The sequence below is a fragment of the Callionymus lyra genome, chromosome 1 (assembly GCF_982586985.1).
Source record: "Callionymus lyra chromosome 1, fCalLyr1.hap1.1, whole genome shotgun sequence".
NCBI classification, from domain to species: Eukaryota; Metazoa; Chordata; class Actinopteri; order Syngnathiformes; family Callionymidae; genus Callionymus; species Callionymus lyra.
Window position 1 is genome coordinate 26,966,445 of NC_141818.1, and position 21,475 is coordinate 26,987,919.

A 21,475-nucleotide genomic window follows, 5' to 3' on the forward strand; every position below is an offset into this window, starting at 1 on the left:
AAAGAAAATCATAATGGGCACAGAAATAAGTTGAAGCTGACAAAAGTAATAATAAATTTAAAAGAAAAATCTATAAAATCTAACCATTAAAATTCAGACGTTGCTTTTAAAACATGCTTCAACATAATTATTTAAAAAAATTAAAATAAACTCATGCAACAGGCCTGGACAAAAATGGAAGACACATTAATTCTAGGTTTAACATCATAGTTGTCTACGATCTAGTGATCAGTCAGTCAGCCTATATATAGGGTTACAGGTATTCACTGTACTGTGTGTTTAAGGCAATAACACCATCTCTAAGCAGCTTTATTATTCCTGTGACTAGTGTTGCACATATTATTCAGAAATGTAAGACCTTTCTATTGTGTGTCAATCTACCGTCCGCCTGGTCCTGCGGCGATGTTCTTGAAAGACTTTAGTGACTTCTTATCTTCCATTATTCAGATGGAATCTGTTCTTATTCTTGGAGACTTTAATCTTCATGTTGATGACGTCACATCTTGTTCTGCTAAAGAACTTTTAACTTTAACTGAAGCCTTTAATTTTGAGCAACATGTTTCTGAACCCACTCATCAAAAAGGCCACATTTTAGACTTAGTTTTTACTCTTGGCCTGAACATTTCTAATGTATCTGTACATGATGTCCATCTGAGTGATCATTCTCTTGTCTTGTTCAACCTGGACTTCATCCCTGAACCTAAGCCTTTGAAAGTTAGGTCTCAGAGGCGTGTCATCTCAGCCGATACTGCAGACAGTTTTTCTGCTATGTTTGACCGTCTTTCCTTTGATGACTGTCCAGATGTGGACAGTTTGATTCACTGTTTTACTGATCATTGTGTTGAAATACTGGATCAAGTGGCACCTGTTAAATCGAACTTGAAAATTCAGAAAAAACGGTGCCCTTGGACAAATGAAGATCTCCTGAGTCTGAAGAGACTTTGTCGAAAGACTGAGCGTCTCTGGAAGTCTACTAAACTTGAGGTGCACAGACTTCACCTCAGGGATCTGTTGACTTCTTACAATGAGATGGTAGAAACTGCTAGATCTGATTACATCAGAAAACTGGTAGCAGCAAATAGGAAAAACCCCAAAGTTTTGTTTGACACGATTAATTCTCTCGTGTCTCCTGCTCCTCAAATCACGCCGGTCTTCTGTGAAGCTGACAGCAATGCATTGTTGAGATTTTTCATTGACAAAATTAAATTGATCAAAGAGAAAATCTCTCCCCCTTTGTTGGGAACCCCTACTGTCTCTGAGCCCATCTCCTCCTCTTGGTCATCCTTCACTGCTGTATCTTTGGGTGATATTTCAGCACTAGTGAACAAGATGAAACCCTCCTCTTGCTCAGATGACGTCCTTCCTTGTAGGCTTTTTATCAAAGTATTTGATGTAATTGGCCCCTGGGTTACCAATATGGTGAACCTCTCCCTTTCCACAGGGGTTTTTCCCAATGCATTTAAACATGCCATTGTGGAGCCTCTGCTCAAAAAACCAGGCTTAGACCCAACTGACCTCAGTAATTTCAGGCCTATTTCTAAGCTCCCTTTCTTGTCCAAGATCTTGGAGAAGGTGGTGTCCGAGCAGCTGTCTTTGTTCTTGGATCAGAGCGACATCCATGAGAAGTTTCAGTCTGGCTTCCGTAAACATCACTCTACGGAGACAGCTTTACTGAAAGTGTCCAGTGACATCATGATGTCGGCTGACTCTGGTAAATTCACTGTTCTGGTTCTCTTGGATCTGTCGTCAGCCTTTGACACAGTTGATCACCAGATCCTGCTGAGAAGACTAAGGGATGAAGTGGGACTGTCTGGGTCTGTGTTAGAATGGTTCTCATCTTACCTTTCTGGGCGCAGTTTTAGTGTATCTGCCAATCAAATGAGGTCTGAATCGGCAGATCTGTTGTGTGGAGTCCCTCAAGGTTCTGTTCTGGGTCCTTTATTGTTTTTGCTGTACTTGATTCCCCTTGGTAAAATCATTCAGAGATTTCCAGATGTTTCTTATCACATTTTTGCTGATGACATCCAGCTCTACTGCTCTTTTGACCCAACTGAGCCCCAAAGGCTGAACAGCTTAGTCAATTGTTTGCTAGAAATCAAACAATGGCTGAGTGAAAACACTTTACAGCTTAATGTGGACAAAACTGAAACTCTGGTGATTGCTCCTGATGATAAGATTCCAGGGTTGAGTCAGTACTTGGGTGACTTAGGTCAGTCTGTCAAACTGAGCCTGAGAAACCTGGGTGTTGTATTTGATAAAGACATGTCTCTTGTTCAACACTGTAGAAAACTGACCAGAAACTGTTTCCTTCAACTGAGAAAAATCTCTAAACTTAGGAAAATGCTGTCACAACATGATCTGGAGCTTGTAATCCATGCGTTTGTTTCTTCTCGTCTGGACTACTGTAACAGTTTGTTTTCATGTCTTAACAAGAAGGAGCTGTCTCGCCTGCAGTTGATTCAGAATTCTGCAGCGAGAATTCTGACCCGCTCTAGTAGAAGAACTCACATTTCTCCGGTCCTTAAAACTCTTCACTGGCTTCCAGTTTCTTTCAGGATCAACTTTAAAATTCTGGTTCTTACTTTCAGAGCTATTCATGGTCAGGCTCCTCCTTACATCACTGATCTGATCCAGCCTTACACCCCAGCTCGGTCTCTGAGGTCTGTGGATCAGAATCTACTTATGGTTCCACGCACACGACTCAGGACCAGAGGAGAGAAATCTTTTCAGGCTGTTGCTCCTAAGCTTTGGAACAATCTTCCTCTCTCTTTGCGCTTGATGGAGTCTACTGACTCCTTTAAGAAACATCTTAAGACGTTTCTATTTGTTCAGGCTTTTCCTTGAATTTCTCGAACTCCTGTGTTGTTCTCGGTGTTGTCTTGATCTTTGAAGTATGTACTGTTTTGAGTATTGTTTTTGATTGTTAAAGCGCTTTGTGACCCTGGTCTCGAAAAGCGCTATATAAATATATATTACTTACTTACTTACTTACCTGTGAGACTTAAGCCTACCTCACTAGACAAAGGGGAAAAATGATGAAAAATCAAAGAGACCGATAATATGGATGGTAACAAAAGATTAAAGGTCAACTTCAAGCTCAAGGAACATTAGTGTCATGTTATTAGGATTCTTTTCAACCCTTACCAGGATTTGGGTTCTCCAAAATGAAGGTAATTGATACTGTAGAGGTCCATGTCTTCTGTGTGCCAGGAGAAAGTGGTTTTCCACATACCAAAGTATAGATATGGAGTGTTAACACCCTGGATGGCCACCCCAGAGTCTTCTTCAATGACATCCAAAATGGAATTTAGGTGACCAATATTCCATTCTTCTACATCCTGCAAGCAAAAGCTGGTCAATTGAGTTGAAGTGACATCCCATTTTCAGCAATAATTTTCATGATATACACAAGTAATAACTTTCATGCTGTGTTTGTTATCATTACTCAGTGTAACCACTGTAAGATAACTGATTACAATCAAGTCGATGACCAGTGTAATGTGCTTCTTCATTATCTGGCATCTTTTTAATTTAATTGAAAACAGCACCTTGTGTGGAAGGGGAACACCTTTGTTTAATAAAGACAATGAGAGTAACAGAAAAATATAACAATAAAACGTACCTCATCATAAAGACTCCCGCTAACATCAGCACCATATATCGGCGAGACAAAAGTAAGATTCTTCCAGTATTTTCTCTCCAGGTCTTCATAATTCAGGTAGCGTGGAGTGCAGTACCTGTTAACACTCACAATAAGTAACTGGAATATGCTCAAGATCCCTGTACTTGGTAGTCAGGCCGAACCTCGACACTCACACACATGCACTCAAACCAAAAAACAGTATACTGTATAGTTTACAGTAAAGTAATTTTATGTATCTTGTATCTTAAAAAGACCTTTCTAGACCAGGGTGACAAAGTGCTTTAACAAACAAAAACAATACACACTTAAAACTATATACTTTAAAAGATCAAGATACAGATGAACAAAGGAGTCACAAAAAAATCAAGGAAAAGCCTGCACAAATAAAAATGTCTTAAGATGTTTCTTGAAAAAGTCAGTAGAGCCATCAAACACAGAGGTAGAGGAAGATCGTTCCAGAGCTTAGGAAAAAACAGCCTCGAAGGATTTCTCTCCTCTGGTCCTGAAGCTTGTGCATATACAAAAAAAATGTTTATAAAAAGTACAATAAAGATTACAATAATGTGTGTTTACAGTGTTCAATCTAGGTGTGTGTTGCATTCTTTACATGTATTACACATTCATTGGAGTGGTGTCCTTTGTGATTCAGAAATACCCACATGTCACTGTTGGCTAGTCGTCTGAACTCCTGTACGCTCAGAGGTTTCTTTTGAATGTTGTACTGGGTAAAGAGACCCGACTGGCCTGCAACCATTTGCTGAATTGGAGCATCAATCATAAGTTCATCGATGTCGTCGTACGTCCGACGAGGTTTCCACCCCTTAGGAGGAATCACCTGGTGAACAGACAGATGATGGATTACAATACGAGAGAGAGACTTGATATTATGAATACAGGAACATTAATACATTTAGCAAAAAAAAAAAACTGCTCCCCTCCCGTTTCCCGAAAACATAACCATCATAGAAACTCTTTTCTTTTTTTTTTTAAAGTGCCACAAAACATACAACCACTTTCAAAATTCAATCATTGGGATGATTGAATATTCTACCTTAAAGCAAAACTTAGTGTCAACATTCACCTTAGCCAGGCCTGCACGGTGTGCTCCTTGAGACTCCATATAGGCCAAGTATTGGTTGAAGTTTTGAAACTCCTCCATCGTCGGCCTAAATGTCATGATCTTGCAGGTGGGATTTACAGGCGCAGAACCCTCTGCTCCCGCCATCCTGCCTCCTAAGTTAGAAAAGATCTTTATTCAAAATACATCAGCAAAAATCACAATTTTGAAATGTTGACATGCTAAAATGAAATGACCAGTGGTGGACAATAACTTAGCCTTTTTTATGGGGGCATCTATACTTTTGTTTTATTTAGAGCACAACCCTTCCACTTTAACTCCACTTAATGTTAGTTTCTGTTAATGTAGTGTTCAGTCATTTGACCAAGAGCATATAAACTTAAGAAAGGTTAATGTTCTGTCCACTACTGACAATTACCTTAACAGAATAATAATAAAAACAGCAGAAAATTATGAATAAATGTATCAAAGCAATGTACAGAACATCCTAACAGGTGTGAGTGTTTACAGAGTATACGTCTCCTCTCACCCTCAGTAGCTGGAACATAGAAGTCCACCCCAACAAGGGAAAAGAGGTCAAACATAAATCTATTAGCTAGTTTGTTGTGATGACACAATAGTATGCCATTTAAAAAAGACAATGCTGTTCCAACATTTACCAGCAGGTGGAAGTAGAGATGTATTCGTTGTGAATTGATATTCAAAGCTCCTACCACCCCCCCCCACTTCAACCACCCATCCCATCTCTCACTTTTACCCGTGAATTCAAACAAAGGATCGTAGTCCACCAAGTGAAGCCTTTGTTACCATCTTCGTGGTTTAAACCGTTGTGCAGGAATCGCAGGGACGCACAAGTCGATGACGTTCCAGATCGATCGTCCCAGAAACAACTTCTTGTTTATTCAACATGCGAATATTGTGGGCTACATGTTAGCAAGTCTCCCAAGTCTTTGTGCTGGAATCTGAGTCTACTGCGAGCTCCATACAGTTACAAGTCATAGTCACAAGCAATAGTCAGTTGGAACTTCATTCTTTTTCAAGTGAACACACACGAGTTGCTATGTGTTGTCTGCTAAACCTGCCAACGAGACTCACTTTGTTATGATGCCCTGGTGAAGGCTAAGCTAGCCAAAACAGTCGGCTCGGGTAGCCATTGAGTGACCCATCTTGTACACACACTGTAAACCTGATTTAGTCACAAAATAAAACCACAGATCGGAATAAAACAGAAACCATATTGGAAGAGTGAAAAATGCACGCGAGTCTATGGGGTTTAAATGTCCCTTCAAGGAGGCTAACAGTGATAGGCCCATAACCACCACGCTGGCTGATCAAAGTGTGCCTTCCATTGTTTAATAACCGTTTTAAAAAACCTAGCATGTATAGATGAAGCTGACATCATCTGATCTACTTAAAAGTCTAATGTGCTTCTTTCCCCAGTGCATGGACACGTACTAACTTCCCTGGCTATGCTAGCTGCTAGATGCTGTAGCTCCACTAATACTGCACAAAAATGCAAGAGTGCAATGAATAAAATGGTGTTAAAAGAGATAAACGCGTGACATCAACCCTTTGCACTCGTTTAACCCGTCAGTGGCTTTACCTCGATAAAGAAAGAGTCGCTCGTGTTGTTGTTGATCTTTCTCGTCCGTCCAGCTGATTCACATGACAGCTACTGCTCTGATGCTAACGCTGCTAACTTGACTTTCAGCGGCTCCTGCTGCTGCTGCCTGCAGGCGAGTGTTGACCGAGGGTCTGAGCCTGAGCCGCTGGGAAGCAACAACTGCTGGAAGGCTGGACCGAGAAGGAAGAGCAGACGCTGGAGATCGAACTATACATAGTGGTTTCATAATAGAACACGTGATGGCGTTTGTCTACCGTTTCATTCTCTGTGTCGATTACAAATCAAAGTTTTACAATATATTTTTTACCAATGCTAAGCTAGGGTACTTTTTGGTTGCACACAGTCCACCAATATTCAGATTGTATAGAAGTGATATAAGTGATGCGTGCATGGATACACACGTAGGATTTGTATTAAAAATCTTATTTAAATATATATATATATTTCCTAAAGTTATAAGATCTTATTGGCCACAAGTAAAATAAAAAATGTATCTGAGTGATGTATTTCAATTTCATTTCATTAGTATTATAGTAACGACAAGCTGAGTAAACTCTATATATAAATATGTTTTTGAAACATAAGAAACGCAGCATCTTCCTGAATAAACTCGACTCCTAATGTCCCTTTCCTTCACTACTTGTGACTTGGCAACACGTTAGACAAGTAAAAATAGGAACTTATTTGCGTCTTAAGTTTATTATTATTTATATTTATTAATTATCATTATTGTCTTGTTCATGCGGATTTTATGTAAATAAAATGTTTTTTTTATTCATTTGTTCTACTTACAGTTTAAGGTAAACCGTATATTTTCTATCTAACTTATTTATTTTCCATGTACTTAATACATACACAAGTGCACATGTTTAAAATGATTCATTATGAATTGTAAATATATATTATAATATAATTGAAGAGTATATAATCAAAACTACAAAATATTGTAATCTAGGTTTAACAATATTAATACATGTTATTGAACAGTTGACACTACTGCTCTCTTTGCCTCTATCGCTACTCATTCAATTCATTTTTTTATTGTATTACTATTATATACAAGTAAACTGTATACAATTTAAATAAACATAAACATGAAATATGTAGCTCAGTGCATCTGTTCTTTGTTGGCATGTCCTCGCATATCCTGGTCCCAGGAGATCCAGTGTGTGAACCAGGAGTGGCGCTGGTGCGTTTAATGACACTCGGTAAACTTGGAGATCGCTGTTGACTTTCTTCAAACATGGCTGCTCAGGATGAGCTCAGTAAGTTCCTCTTTGCGTTTTTGGTTAAAAAACTGCCAGAAAAGTAACGCGCACATCTCGTAGATTTGACTGTTGAATTCTGACCATGACTTTTTGTTCCCCGACATTTCTGTCTCTTGTTAAAGCTCACCATAGTTAAAAACCGGGTGGAATTGTTAGCTAGCTAGTTAGCACCGAAGGAAGGCCGTCTGCCCAGTCATGCCGCATATGAATATATTTGAAATTCTTCACACACTGTAGCACAAAACAATTGTGTGGTCTATTTCTTCCAGCTTCTACATTATAGCAGTCACGATTCGTATTAATAGTCATATTAGTTAATAAACATTTTACCGTTAAAATGAAAGCCGAAATCTACTGGTGGTATTTAAATTTAGCTAACCGGTTGTGGAGCTATGTCATACGACGGTTGCAAGCCTCTGGTAAAGGGTAAAACAGAGACTTGTTTTTCTTAACTACAAGCAACCCCAACGCATTCAACTACATTGCATTTTACACTCCAAACGTAATGTATTTATATGGTTTAATTTTATTCAAGTGGTATACCTAAGCTATCATCACTATAACTGTGTAGGAGCAAATGTTTACGACACATCATTCTTTCCCTTCATTTTCTCCGTATAGAGAGGGAAGTATTGACATTTGTCTTCGATTGTATGGTTCATTTTCAGACCAATTGGAGCGAGTCTTCCTTCGCCTTGGCCATGCAGAAACGGATGACCAGCTGCAGGATATCATCTCCAAGTTCTTGCCCCCTGTACTACTCAAACTCTCCAGCGTTCAAGAAGGTGTTCGTAAGAAAGTAAGATTTCGGTATCTTGCTACACAAGGAATACACAAGTACCAAAATAACCAGTATGCAATGTTTTCTTGTCTACAAGGTAATGGAGTTATTGGTACACCTGAACAAGAGGATAAAAAGTAGACCAAAGATACAATTGCCAGTAGAAACTCTGCTGGTTCAGTATCAGGACCCATCTGCTGCCTCTTTTGTTACGGTACCCTTGTCATTTATATTTATTACTATTGTTATTTTCACAATGAGGGTTCATCTACAATGACAAGAGTGACATATGACACATTAGGTATGATTTGAACATATGTATATCTATGCTAGAAACATGCTTTTGTGTTATACTATCATATGCTGTAAAATAAAAGCCATTAATAGACATAAAACTAATGTTTTTTTATTGCCTTGTAGAATTTTACCATCATCTACATCAAAATGGGGTACCCTCGTCTTGAGGAAGAAAAGCAGTGCGAGTTGGCTCCAACACTTCTTACAGCAATGGAGGGAAAACCACAGCCTCAGCAAGACAGGTAGGACGTATTTGTCATTACCTTTGGATTTTCTTTTGTCTGGATCATTAAATGTCTGCATTTTGTTTGATTTCAGCCTCATGCACTTGCTAATACCCTCTCTCTACCATATGAAGTATCCAGCAGACACTTCTAAGAATGCAGCCCCATTTAACTTAACTGAGCGGCCAAAAACTGTTCAACTGCTTTTAGAGTTTATGCTGGATGTTCTGCTAATGCCATATGGGTGAGTTTAATCAAAGGATCCTATTGAGTAATATATCAAATGAAATCAACGGTAATGTTTTTTGTGTTCAGATTCGTGCTGAAAGAGTCTCCAACTCGTCCTGCTCCCTCCTCTCAGGGATCTTCCCCTGAAGGGTCAGTGGCCGCCTCCAGTCAGGGTCTTCCACAACCGCCCCCAGGCATGAATATTTATGCTGCTAAAAGGGTTATTGGAGAGTCTCAGTGGAGTGCTGAGCAGCTTGAGCAGGTACAGTCTATGAACCCAAGCGATAAGCAGGGGTTCGTTTACTTTGTTATCAGGCAACAGCATTAGCTCATTTTTTCCTTCTTAAGTTGCTGTTTGTGGCACTGATAACACCTGAAAATTGAGGTGAACTAATGAGGTTGATAAGACATAGCATTGATGTAAACTGTTTACCAATTATTGTAATTATAGAAGTTATTTTCAACCCTGTGTATTTAGGGGAAAATATTGTATAAAGAAGATTTTCTTTCCATCCACAGTGCAAGTTGGGAATAGTGAAGTTCATTGAAGCAGACCAAGTACCAGAGGTGGAAACTGTTGTTCATTTGGTGATAGCCTCTAGTGACACCCGACACAGTGTTGCAACTGCTGCTGATCTTGAATTGAAGAGCAAACAGAGGTTTGTTCTTTGCTTTTGCTTTTTATTCAAACAACTATTTTTCTCCTGATTGAAATATCTTTTTCTACATCACCGTTTGCAATCAAATCTCTATACCAACGTATGTGGTTTCATGTGATATGCATCTTGTCCTTTAGTCTGTTTCTGTCTATGGCAACATAAAAGAGTCACATTACACCAAAATAAATTGGTTTTCCCTAACTCTTACCCCCATTTTGTGTTATTCTAGCATCATTGATTGGAACAATCCTTTAATTATCAACAAAATGTACAAAGTGTATTTGGGAGACGTTCCTCTCAAATCAAAGGTGTGTATTTCACTTCATATTTTATATGGCCAATGATAAGTTTGCTTGTTTTTTTGGCACAAAATCATTTTTTTTTACATGTGCATTTTAGGGTGGAAGTGTGAAGCAGGAGCTAAAGCATGAGCCAGTCAGCACAAGAGTCAAGATGAAAATCCTGCCACATCTTTTACGATCACGTCTTGCTGCTGAATGCTTCCCAGCCAACATCCAGGTGTGTTTTATGAACTATATGTGTACAGGCTAATTTGTTTTATTCAAATGTATGTATTCATGATATACATGCATTAGCAATTGTACAAATAATATTTTTTTTTTTTCTTCGAAGGTTGTATATGATGGACTCTTTGGAGCTAATACAAACAACAAATTGCTCTCGCTCACATTGCAGTTTGTACATCACATTTGCATGGTGTAAGTTTAGTACATTTTTAAGTACCTTGAGGCACTCGTCTTCAAACTATTAACTAAATTTGGTTTTTATTGTCCCGTCACAGGTGCCCTGACACTAACAAGCCTCTTGGACTGATGCTGTTAAATGGTCTGACTAAGCTTATCAATGAATATAAAGAGGTAAATCAAAGATGTGACTTTGTATTTTTCAAATCGTTTTGTTACCTTTTGTTTTTTTCCCCATGTAGGATCCCAAGTTACTCTGTGTTGCATATTCTGCTGTTGGGAAGTTATCTAGGTAAGTTTAACAAATGTAATGATCTTTTGCTTTTATATTTAACATTATATGAATTTGTACATTTTGTATGGTTATTAAAAGACAAATTCATAACTTATGTTATGTGAATTGGTATATCCTGGAGTTTTTTGCTGATTTTTATTATTCTTCCACCTTTCATTTCAGCCGTATGCCACAGCTCTTCACCAAGGATATTGCTCTTGTGCAGCAGTTTTTTGAATCCATGTGCAAGGTGCGAGCTCAATACATCTTGGATTTTCAGTGTTAGGTTTTTTTTTAATGTATTTGGCGGATACTTTTTCAGGAGGAGGCCGACGTTCGTCTTGCCATCCAGGAGGCTTTGTCAATGATGGTTGGTGCATATGCAAACCTGCAGGGTGCGCTGTTGAACCTTATGGAGGCTCTGGTCGCTGCATACATTGTCAAAGTAAGCTGTTGTTTTTGTGTTTTACTTGAATTGATAATATTGGTTTTCATTACTTTTTTTTTTAAATTTAAAGCCTGAGGTGCAAGTCCGACAGGTTGCCATGAAGTTTGCGAGCACAGTGTTTGCTCCTGATCATGTCCAATCGCGATACCTACTTCTTCTGGCTGCTGGAGACCCGTAAGTCTTTAAACTTGCTATTGGTGATATTAAAGTTCCAGGACATACACTGCAATCCACCAGAAGAAGAGTTTTGACATCTGTGGCCAAATGATGGATTCGTTTTATTTTCTTTTCAAGGAGGGAGGAAGTGAATGGAGAAGCGCAGCGGGTGCTGAGGATGCTTCCTGTTAAAAACATGGAGAATGAAAGAAGTAAAACGATACCATCCTTCCCTGATATGGTGGCATACATCCAGGAAAAAGTAAAGCATTACGTTTTAAACATTGACTAAGATGTGAACTAAAGTCATAATTTATAATGTGCTTAAGCTGTAAAGACATAGTTCATCTTTTATGTTAAGTATAATGATTGTATTCATTGACACTAAGCTCTTCAATTGACAATTGGTTATTCTTTTCTTTAGGCGTCACAGAGAATAAAGACTCCAGCGAAATATATAGTTGGAACATCCACTATTCCTTTCAACCCTTCAGCATTCACAGAGGTATGTTTTATTTATGTTTGCCCGGTTTGCTTTTATTTAATTCACTCTTTGACCTTTTCTAGATTGTGCTCTACCTTCGGATGTGTTTAGCCCATAGTGCTGGGGCCACACCCATGTCCAATCGGCTGGCTGATATGCAGGATGATGCACCTGCCATTGGTCGCTATGTCCGATCACTATTGTTGTCTGAAACTCGGTCTGCAGGGTCGAAGGGCACCGAAGCCAATCCTGTGCATGTTTACATGGATCTGCTACAGCAGCTGTTGTCCGCTGTTGGAGGTGAGGTTGCATGTCTTGCGTAACAAGTAATGGCTGCACATTTGTCACCAATCGTCATGATAACTTTAACAATGTTGAATTGTCAAATGATTCATATTTAGTCTAAACTGTGTTCCAATTTTTTTTCTACTATGTTCTTAAATTATATTTATGTAGTGTCAATCGCTGTTTGCTAATTATCCCGCCTTTTCATTGATGTATATCCAGGCATCCCAGTTATGTACTGTCTCCTAGAGGTGGTTTCCGTCTGTCCAGAGAAACTGGCTTCTAAGCTTTTTGAAAGAATTGACTGGATTAAAGTAAGTATATACATTTATTCATTCTGGCCTGCTTGATGAAAAACTCTAAACGAAAGCTTTTTTTTAAAGGGCCTGATGAATACAAATAAGGAAGACATGAGGGAACTTGCAGCTCAGCTGTATGCTGTTGTTGTGTCCATCATGACGGGCAGTGAGCTGCAAAAGGCTGTTAACAATCTGATCAAAATCACCAAGGACAACCATGTAAGATGATCACACGTACAGCTATGTTAAGAATAATAGCAGTCCAACATGACTAACCAGATAAATCACTGTTTTTGGTATAAAACATAATAACAAATGGAAAATAATTTACCAGCAGGTGTAGTAAAGTCAGAGGAACCAACAGACCCAACTTTAATAATATGAATACTCCTGGGTCTGTGTAATTGACTAATTAAGTAAAAGGGTCTTGTTCAAAAAAATAGCAGTGTGGAGTTCAATCAGTGACATCATTCATTATGTGAAAGAAACGGGTTTCAATCAGGTGGCCCTTATTTAAGGATGAAGCCAGCACATGTTGTGCATGCAATTCTCTGTGAAAACTGTTGAAAGATGGGTCGTGCCAAACGTTGTTCAGAAGAAATGCGTGCTTTGATTAAAAAGTTGATTGGAGAGGGGAAAACGTATAAAAAAGTGCAGGAAATTATTGGCTGCTCAGCTAAAATGATCTCCAATGCTTTAAAATGGAAAGACAAACCAGAGAGACGTGGAAGAAAACGTAAAACTACCATTCGAATGGACCGAAGGATAGTCAGAATGGCAAAGACTAAGCCAAGGGTCTGCTCCAGGGAGATCAGAGGCGGTCTGAAGGTACCTGTGAGTGCTGTGACAATTAGAAACTTATGTAAGTAAGTAATATTTATTTATATAGCGCTTTTCGAGACCAGGGTCACAAAGCGCTTAGACAATCAAAACAATACTCAAAAAAGTACATACTTTAAAGATCAAGATAATACTGAGAACAACACAGGAGTTCGAGAAATTCAAGGAAAAGCCTGAACAAATAGAAATGTCTTAAGGTGTTTCTTAAAGGAGTCAGTAGACTCCATCAAGCGCAAAGAGAGAGGAAGATCGTTCCAAAGCTTAGGAGCAACAGCCTGAAAAGATTTCTCTCCTCTGGTCCTGAGCCGTGTGCGTGGAACCATAAGTAGATTCTGATCCACAGACTGGATCAGATCAGTGATGTAAGGAGGAGCCTGACCATAAATAGTTCTGAAAGTAAGAACCAGAATTTTAAAGTTGATCCTGAAAGAAACTGGAAGCCAGTGAAGAGTTTTAAGGATCGGAGAAATGTGAGTTCTCCTACTTGAGCGGGTCAGAATTCTCGCTGCAGAGTTTGAGGCTAATCTACCAGCAAGAAGCCCCGCAAAGTCCCACTGTTGCAAAAAAGACATGTGCTGAAGAGGATTGCATTTGCCAAACATCATGTCGACTGGCCTCTGGAGAAATGGAGAAACATTTTGTGGACTGATGAAAGTAAGATTGTTCTTTTTGGATCCAAGGGCCACAGACAGTTTGTCAGACGACCCCCAAACACTGAATACAAGCCAGAGCACACTCTAAAGACCGTGAAGCATGGTGGTGCAAGCATCATGATATGGGGCTGTTTCTCTTACCATGGTGTCGGGCCTTTATATCGCATACCAGGGATCATGGATCAATTTGGATACATCACAATACTTGAGGAGGTCATGCTGCCTTATGCTGAATGGGAAATGCCCCTGAAATGGGTGTTTCAACAGGACAATGACCCCAAACATAACGGTAAGCGAGCCAAATCTTGGTTCCAGACCAACAAAATTGAGGTTATGGAGTGGCCAGCCCAATCCCCAGACCTTAATCCAATTGAGCACTTGTGGTGTGACATAAAATTTGCTGTTTCTAAATCAAAACCCAAAAATTCAGAGGAATTGTGGAAGGTTGTCCAATCTTCCTGGGCTGGCATACCTGTTCAGAGGTGCCAGAGGCTGGTTGACTCCATGCAGCACAGATGTGCAGCAGTTATCAAAAACAGGGATTATTCAACCAAATATTAGTTAACTAATTGTCAGGGTTGCTAAATGTTAATATTTTTTCAGTTTATTTAGTAAATATTTGAGTTTGTAATGAGAAATGCCGACACTGCAATTTTTTTGAACACAGAAATATCACCTTTTCCTTCATATTCTGTAAAGTAAATAAATATTGATACTTTTTTCTTTATGATTTGTTGTGCAATACCATGTGCAGCGTTCCTAATGAAAGAAAATACCAAATATTATAAGGATTTTGAGCTTTATTCACTTTTTTTAAAAACACTGCTATTATTTTGAACATAGCTGTATATATATTTTAAACATGTCCTGTGTTCTCATGGCATCACACTGATTCCCACAGAGTCCTGAGACACAGCATGGTGCCGTTCTTGCTCTTGGCTACATGGTTGGTAGGTACATGAGCAAGAAGAAAGCTGCCTCCAGTGAAATTCTGCACAAAGTGGAGCCACAAACCAACATTTCCTCCCAGAAAGATGATGAGCTTGTTGCCATGGCCACAAAAACAATTGGTTTGTGTTATTTTCTGTCATGGGTTTTTATTGATCCCTTTTCTTTTAGCTTCAATCAACTCAAACATTTGTTTATCCTTTCAGGTTCCTTTTTGGACAGCAGCAGTGCATTGTTGGCTGTTGCAGCATGTACTGCACTTGGAGAAATTGGGCGCAATGGTGTCCTGTTGATCCCTGCCGATGGCAACGGTTTCACCAAACTGTCTATTGTAGAAAACCTTCTGGCGCGTATCCCGTCTGGCAAGGAAAATGCCAAGGTAACCCATAGAGATGTGCTCTCTGTCTTTACTGTTCAAGCTCTTTTGAGGTTTGTTTTTCAATCTGTGTGGTTTGCAGTTCTTTATCTACATTATTAATGTTTCATTTCTTTTTTCGAATCCAGATGAAGGAGCGATCGGTTCAGACTTTGGGCTATTTGCCAGTTGGTGATGGAGAATTCCCTCACCAGAAAAAGATTCTGCAGGGACTAATGGACTCTGTAGAGGTACCCTTTTAATCAAATTTGAGATTTTGAAATAAAACAAAAACCTTTTGGTTTTGTTAATGTTCAAAGAGATCATGGACTTTAATTTGGTGGCACACCACACAAATTTAAGGGTGTTCTTGTTTTCACTCAAAAGGCCAAACAGGTGGAGTTGCAGTTTACTGTGGGTGAAGCCATTACTTGTGCGGCTGTAGGTACCAGCTCTGGAGCTGTAAGAGACCCTTGGACCTGCACCGAAGACCAGTACAACGTCCCATCTAGTAAGAAGCTCAATATGCCCTTGAGTTGCTCTTTTATACACTTTTGTTTGCGTACAATCCCACATTTTTTTTAAATGTTCTTTATCCTGGATTTTCAGATTTAAAAAACAATGAGGTTGTTCCTTGGGTTCTTAACTCCATCCTGAGCAGGTACATACCCAGTCAGAATCCTCATGTCCGGCAAGCAGCTTGCATTTGGCTGCTTTCCTTGGTCAGGAAACTCGGTCAGCACAAGGAGATAACGGTTGGTGTTATAACTTTAATCATGAATGTTTGAAATAGAATTTGTGACATTTTCAGTACATTGTATCAAAAGTATTGTTAATGTTAATGCAAAAAACCTAGTTTTCTATTTTTAATTTTTTTTTTGTATTCTGTTTCAGAATTGTCTATATTATTTATTCAAACAAACTCAAAGTAACATTTTCGTTTTCTTATACAGTCCCACCTGAAGGACATCCAAGTGGCATTCATTTCAGTTCTTTCTGATCCTGATGGTAAGAATTCACATGTATCTCAACACCCTATTGATTATTTGTTCACTGACAACCAAATTCGACCCTTTGTCCTTGAACACTTATGCCTGAGAACTGATAAGTCCTGTGATATTTTACAGATTTAAGTCAGGATGTAGCGTCTAAAGGGCTTGGACTAGTATACGAGATGGGTGGAGAAAAAGACCAACGGGAGCTTGTGTCCACTCTGGTAGAAACACTGATGACCGGCAAACGGTGCGTGTTTGATCGGAATGTGTGCGCCTCCTGGTCATTGTGGTGACACAAGCCTTTGTCCTCCCAAACAGAGTTAAACATGCTGTTTCAGAAGACACCGAGGTTTTTCAAGGAGAAGGGATCGGTAAAACACCAGATGGGTAAGTCACAAAAAGACACAAAGATCATTTGCATTAAAATGTAGATCAATGCAGTGACCATTTTATTTCAGCCATGGCCTGTCAACTTACAAGGAACTCTGTTCACTGGCAAGTGACCTGAACCAGCCTGACCTTGTCTACAAATTTATGAATTTGGCCAATCATCATGCCATGTGGAACTCCCGCAAAGTAGGTTAACATTTCCCTATATTACACAAAATCTACTCTTGTATTGACTTAGCCTTTCCTCGCCAAACTCCCCTGTCATTTGTCTTGCGTTAAGGGAGCAGCATTCGGCTTCCATATGATTGCAGCCAAGGCCGGGGAGCAGTTGGCTCCATTCTTGCCACAGCTTGTTCCTCGGCTGTATCGCTACCAGTTCGATCCAAACCTGAGCGTTCGCCAGGCCATGACCAGTATCTGGGATGCTCTGGTCACTGATAAGACCCTTGTAAGTACCGAAAGATCTATAATGTCATCTATTGTACAAGTAAATATGTTTGTTATATGGTCATCTGAATATATAATGTTTATCAGGTGGATAAGTATCTGAAGGAGATCCTGCAAGATGTTCTGTCTAACTTGACAAGTGGCACGTGGAGAGTGAGGGAGTCCAGGTACTTAGTAATATGTTTAATAGACTTAAAAATGCACACAGGTTTACATAATTATTCGAGATTAAACTTACTATTAAAAATTATATAATAAAAAAATATCTAAATGACGTATTGACGTACACACCTTAAGACTATTAAATCAGACGGTAAATCATTTCTCATTTGTCATCCAGCTGTCTGGCGCTGAATGATCTGATCCGTGGTCGTCAAGCAGATGATCTGATTGACCACCTGGCAGAGATGTGGGAGACCTTGTTCAGAGTCCTTGATGACATCAAGGTAAGGTTTGATCCCTTTTGCAAGGTTTCCTGTTTACCATGTAGCATAACCATGGTAGATATTAAAAATTGTAGCAGCTGAGGTGTATACCATAACAATTGGAGAAATATAATGCAGACATGTTTAATCACTGTACACTGTAAATGGACAAACGTGTTAGATTTTTTTATATTGAAATAAAGATTGTATTACCATTTTGTGAAGTAAATTTACCCCAAATTTAATTCCAGTTGCTTCTGTCTTTTCAGGAGTCTGTGAGAAAGGCAGCTGATCTAACTTTGAAAACACTCAGCAAGGTGACGCATCAGACATTGACCTATTTCATCATCATGGATGTTGAAGCACTTTTCTGAAGCCACATCTTTCTTTGCAGGTTTGCACTCGCATGTGTGAATCGAGCGGCTCTGCAGCACAGCGAACTGTGGCAGTCATTTTGCCGACCTTATTAGAAAAAGGCATTGTGAGCAACGTGTCCGAAGTTCGAGCCCTTAGGTAATGATTTCACAGCGTGCCATGTTACAGCCTTACTTACATACACACACAGATACAAAAGCATATATTTGCTATAATATTATTCATAGTTTAATTTTAAACGACTGATGATGTATTATTTTATCCTGACCATGAGAATCTAGGTTGTGTTTGCTTTAACAGATGTGTTTGCTTTTCATTCCACCTCACACCAGTATCCAGACCCTGGTTAAGATAAGTAAAACGGCAGGTGCCAGACTAAAGCCTCACGCTTCCCGACTTATCCCAGCCCTCCTGGAGGCTCTCAGCACCCTGGAACCTCAAGTGCTCAACTACCTCAGCCTCAGAGCCACTGAGCAGGAAAAAGTAAGTGAAGCACCAACATCAATCGTACATGTTGAGAAAGGACATTAACGTTTAAATCCTCTCGTCCTTCCGTAGAGTGCCATGGATGCTGCCAGACTGAGTGCTGCCAAATCTTCTCCTATGATGGAGACTATTAATATGGTACAACAAATGCACTTGGATTCTTTTGAAAGTTCTTATTGCTTCGATAAACTTAATATACTTCCATGTTTCCAGTGTCTCCAACACCTGGACGTGTCTGTGCTGGGTGAGCTTGTTCCTCGCCTCAGTGAGCTGCTCAAGAGTGGCGTTGGCCTGGGCACCAAGGTGAAGAAAGGTTAATGTTAAACTGATGACTGGTTACTAATGCTTCTGGTACCTCCTCCAGGGTGGTTGTGCTAGCGTCATAGTCTCCCTCACTGTGCAGTGTCCCCAGGATCTCACACCATACTCGGGTAAACTGAGGGAGTTTTTATTTGTCTTTCTTAAACTGAGCTTTGATCCTTATTCTTGTGTAAACCAGGTAAGTTGATGAGCGCTCTGCTGAGTGGGATTCATGACAGAAGCGCTGTGGTTCAGAAGCAATTTGCATTTGCACTGGGTCACTTGGTCAGGGTAAGCAAAACTTATTTGTGAGCTCTAGCGTGTGATTATAGTCTGTTTATCGTCTTGCTTGTGTGTGCCATCAGACTGCAAAAGACAGCAGTGTAGAAAAACTGCTTTTGAAACTGAACACTTGGTACTTGGAGAAGGAAGGTCCGTATGAACGTATTTCTAGTGTACATTTCTTCATGCCGTTCATCAGAGATGGTCATTGACGTTCTCCTTTTCCCACGTTGTAACAGAGTCCGTCTACAAGTCGTCCTGTGCTTATACCATCCATGCCATCAGTCACTACAGTCCTGATGTGCTGAAGGGTCATGCCGGGGTCGCCCTGCCGTTGGCGTTCCTCGGTATGCATCAGGCTGCAGGACCGGAAGAGGAGGACGAGGAGAGCCACGACGCTGTCCTGTGGGCTGAAGTGTGGCATGATAATGTTCCAGGTGGGAGAGAAGGGAACTGGGAAATGTGTGACACTATTGTGAGCGATCGTTTGTCCACTTGTGAAACAGGAAGTTTTGGAGGCATCAGACTCTACATGACCGAGCTCATCGCCATCACTCAGAAGGCTTTGCAGTCCCAGTCCTGGAAGATGAAGGCTCAGGGTGCTGCCGCCATGGCGACTGTGGCAAAAGAACAAACTGGTTCATTAGTTGCGCCACACCTTGGCCTGGTGCTGACCGCTTTGATGCAAGGACTCTCAGGACGCACCTGGGCCGGCAAGGTAACCGTCTGTCCTGTGATCAAATCAACGTGTGTTTATCGTTTGCTCTGCTGTTCAGGAGGAATTATTGAAGGCCATCGGCTCAGTGGTGTCTAAATGCAGGTATAAGTCTATACTTTTCACTTTCATCTCAACTCATGGACTCATGTTGTTGTTTCAATCTTGCAGCACAGAGTTACAGAAGCCGTTCACAGGCCAACCCACCGTGCCGGAGGTGGTCGAGGTGCTTTTAAAGGAATGTCGGAAAGAGAGTTTGGTGTACAAAGTAGCGTCTCTTCGCTGCACTGGCAATGTGCTCCACAGCAGCCATGAGGATTACTTCAGTGCAATGGCCGACATCCTCTTTCCTCTGATCAAGAAGGTAACCGCGCGTTAATGTTCCAGCATGTTCCGTGAGCACATGTATGAGCTTATCCTCCTCTTCTCTCAGAGCTGCCCCGAGAGTGGCGGCGCACTGCCTCGCTCGCTGAAGGAGGACGAGGACGACAAAGATGCAAAGGAGAAGGAGCTGAAGACCGAATCTGTTTTATGTGCTTTTGAGACGCTGGGGAAAGCGTGGCCCCGGACCCCACAAACTCAGTGTAGGTTCTTCTTCAGACACTCGTAGTCGTCAAACGATGTTCATCCATCATTCCTGTCGAGCAACATCTGTAATTAAGTTGGAAATTAAGTGGAAAACCTGTTGTCTGCAGCTCGTTTCCAGGTTGAAGTCTGCACGTTGATGTGTGCCGAGCTCAAGCTCAGCACCTGGAAAGTTCAGCTCTCAGTTCTTCAGTCCATGAAGTCTTATTTCCAGAAGTAAGCGAGCGCTGCCCCCTCTGTCCACCCCGACATGGTGTGACCGTTTCTGCCTCTTCCTTCTACAGGCTGCTTCTGTTCGAAAAAGACCACAAGAACGCTGAGACTCTCACCCAGATCTTGACCGACACTTGTGCCGCTCTGATGACTCCACTTGGTAATATTGTACATTTTTCCACTAGAACTAGCTGAAGACAGAGAATATAAATGTTGTTTTTCTTCTGTGTGTCTAGAGAACAAAAGTTATTCTTCTGTACGAACTGAGGCCTTAACGGTTCTAGACCTCATTGTTCAACGCACCGAAGGTATGAAAATATCTATCCTTGCATTTGTCGTGACGGTTGGTTGAAATGTTGTCACCCTTCCATGTGGAGTTAACCTAACCTTGTATGCAGAGAGCCAGCAGTGGGAGTGTGTGTCCGTGAGGAGTCGGGAGCAGCTGCAGCGCTCGCTGTCTGCACTGCAGCTGGACAGCCGAGCCGACCTGAGGGATAAAGCCCAGGAGCTGCGCAGACGCATCCAGAGTCAACCATAAGCACAAGTTAACACAAACTCAACATCTTCACAAAAAAAATGCAATTGATTTTCATGCTCTGCTTTAAACCTGAGGTTTAATCCATAATCATGTCATTGTTAGATGAAATGCCAACTTGTTTGAATTAAAGCGATGTGTACCTGTGCTATTAAAGTGAAATCATGATAAAAGTTCATCAACAGTAACCTGGCGCAACAATTCGGGAAATTGACAGTTTTATGATTTTGCTAGGAGAGTTGATTATGTGAATGGATTTAAGTGGGACAAGTGACGTCTGTGGACTTTTAAAACATGTTTGGATTTGTCTGTGGCTAAATAAACTTTTGAAAATTGTCTGACCGGTGCCTTTATGGTGGTTCTTCTAATGACCTGAATCCATATCTAGCTCCTGATGCATCTTTCCATCCATTTGACTGCAGTAACATGAGAAGCCTCATCAGGAACAGATGGAGAAAGGTGGATTGAGGAAAGTTGTC

The 21,475-nt window shown here is 40.4% G+C and overlaps 2 protein-coding genes across 5 annotated transcripts in view; one reads left to right on the forward strand and one right to left on the reverse strand.

The window, feature by feature from the left end:
- kdm4c (lysine (K)-specific demethylase 4C) overlaps nt 1–6,578 on the reverse strand; it is a 32,958-nt gene extending 26,380 nt beyond the window's left edge. For 2 of the 4 annotated variants that reach the window (XM_087798526.1, XM_087798525.1), the window contains exons 1-5: nt 6,325–6,577; nt 4,725–4,876; nt 4,303–4,478; nt 3,623–3,737; nt 3,145–3,338 (exon numbers count right to left, since the gene is read on the reverse strand). In XM_087798526.1, coding sequence (XP_087654652.1) covers nt 3,145–3,338; nt 3,623–3,737; nt 4,303–4,478; nt 4,725–4,868 — 629 coding nt within the window. In that variant the 5' untranslated portion in view covers nt 4,869–4,876; nt 6,325–6,577. Of the gene's footprint in view, nt 1–3,144; nt 3,339–3,622; nt 3,738–4,302; nt 4,479–4,724; nt 4,877–6,324 lie in introns of all 4 variants that reach the window. The other 2 variants (XM_087798522.1, XM_087798534.1) reach the window with 2 other exon arrangements.
- A 943-nt stretch (nt 6,579–7,521) lies between these two features.
- On the forward strand, nt 7,522–21,337 carry ecpas (Ecm29 proteasome adaptor and scaffold). The gene is made up of 49 exons (XM_087798547.1): nt 7,522–7,610; nt 8,282–8,412; nt 8,492–8,608; nt 8,815–8,933; nt 9,010–9,159; nt 9,231–9,405; nt 9,663–9,802; nt 10,032–10,110; nt 10,202–10,321; nt 10,436–10,521; nt 10,605–10,680; nt 10,749–10,798; nt 10,964–11,030; nt 11,103–11,225; nt 11,299–11,402; nt 11,523–11,646; nt 11,809–11,889; nt 11,952–12,168; nt 12,376–12,467; nt 12,537–12,671; nt 14,847–15,015; nt 15,100–15,272; nt 15,398–15,499; nt 15,636–15,759; nt 15,858–16,003; nt 16,202–16,256; nt 16,376–16,490; nt 16,562–16,630; nt 16,702–16,819; nt 16,914–17,081; nt 17,168–17,247; nt 17,421–17,526; nt 17,775–17,822; nt 17,900–18,018; nt 18,213–18,363; nt 18,439–18,504; nt 18,580–18,669; nt 18,731–18,797; nt 18,866–18,957; nt 19,032–19,098; nt 19,188–19,385; nt 19,455–19,666; nt 19,725–19,768; nt 19,835–20,027; nt 20,097–20,247; nt 20,359–20,464; nt 20,533–20,621; nt 20,698–20,769; nt 20,860–21,337. The coding sequence occupies exons 1-49, from the start codon at nt 7,589–7,591 to the stop codon at nt 20,997–20,999; spliced, it is 5,538 nt and encodes a 1,845-aa protein (XP_087654673.1). The 5' UTR covers nt 7,522–7,588; the 3' UTR covers nt 21,000–21,337.
- Nucleotides 21,338–21,475: the final 138 nt, after the last annotated feature.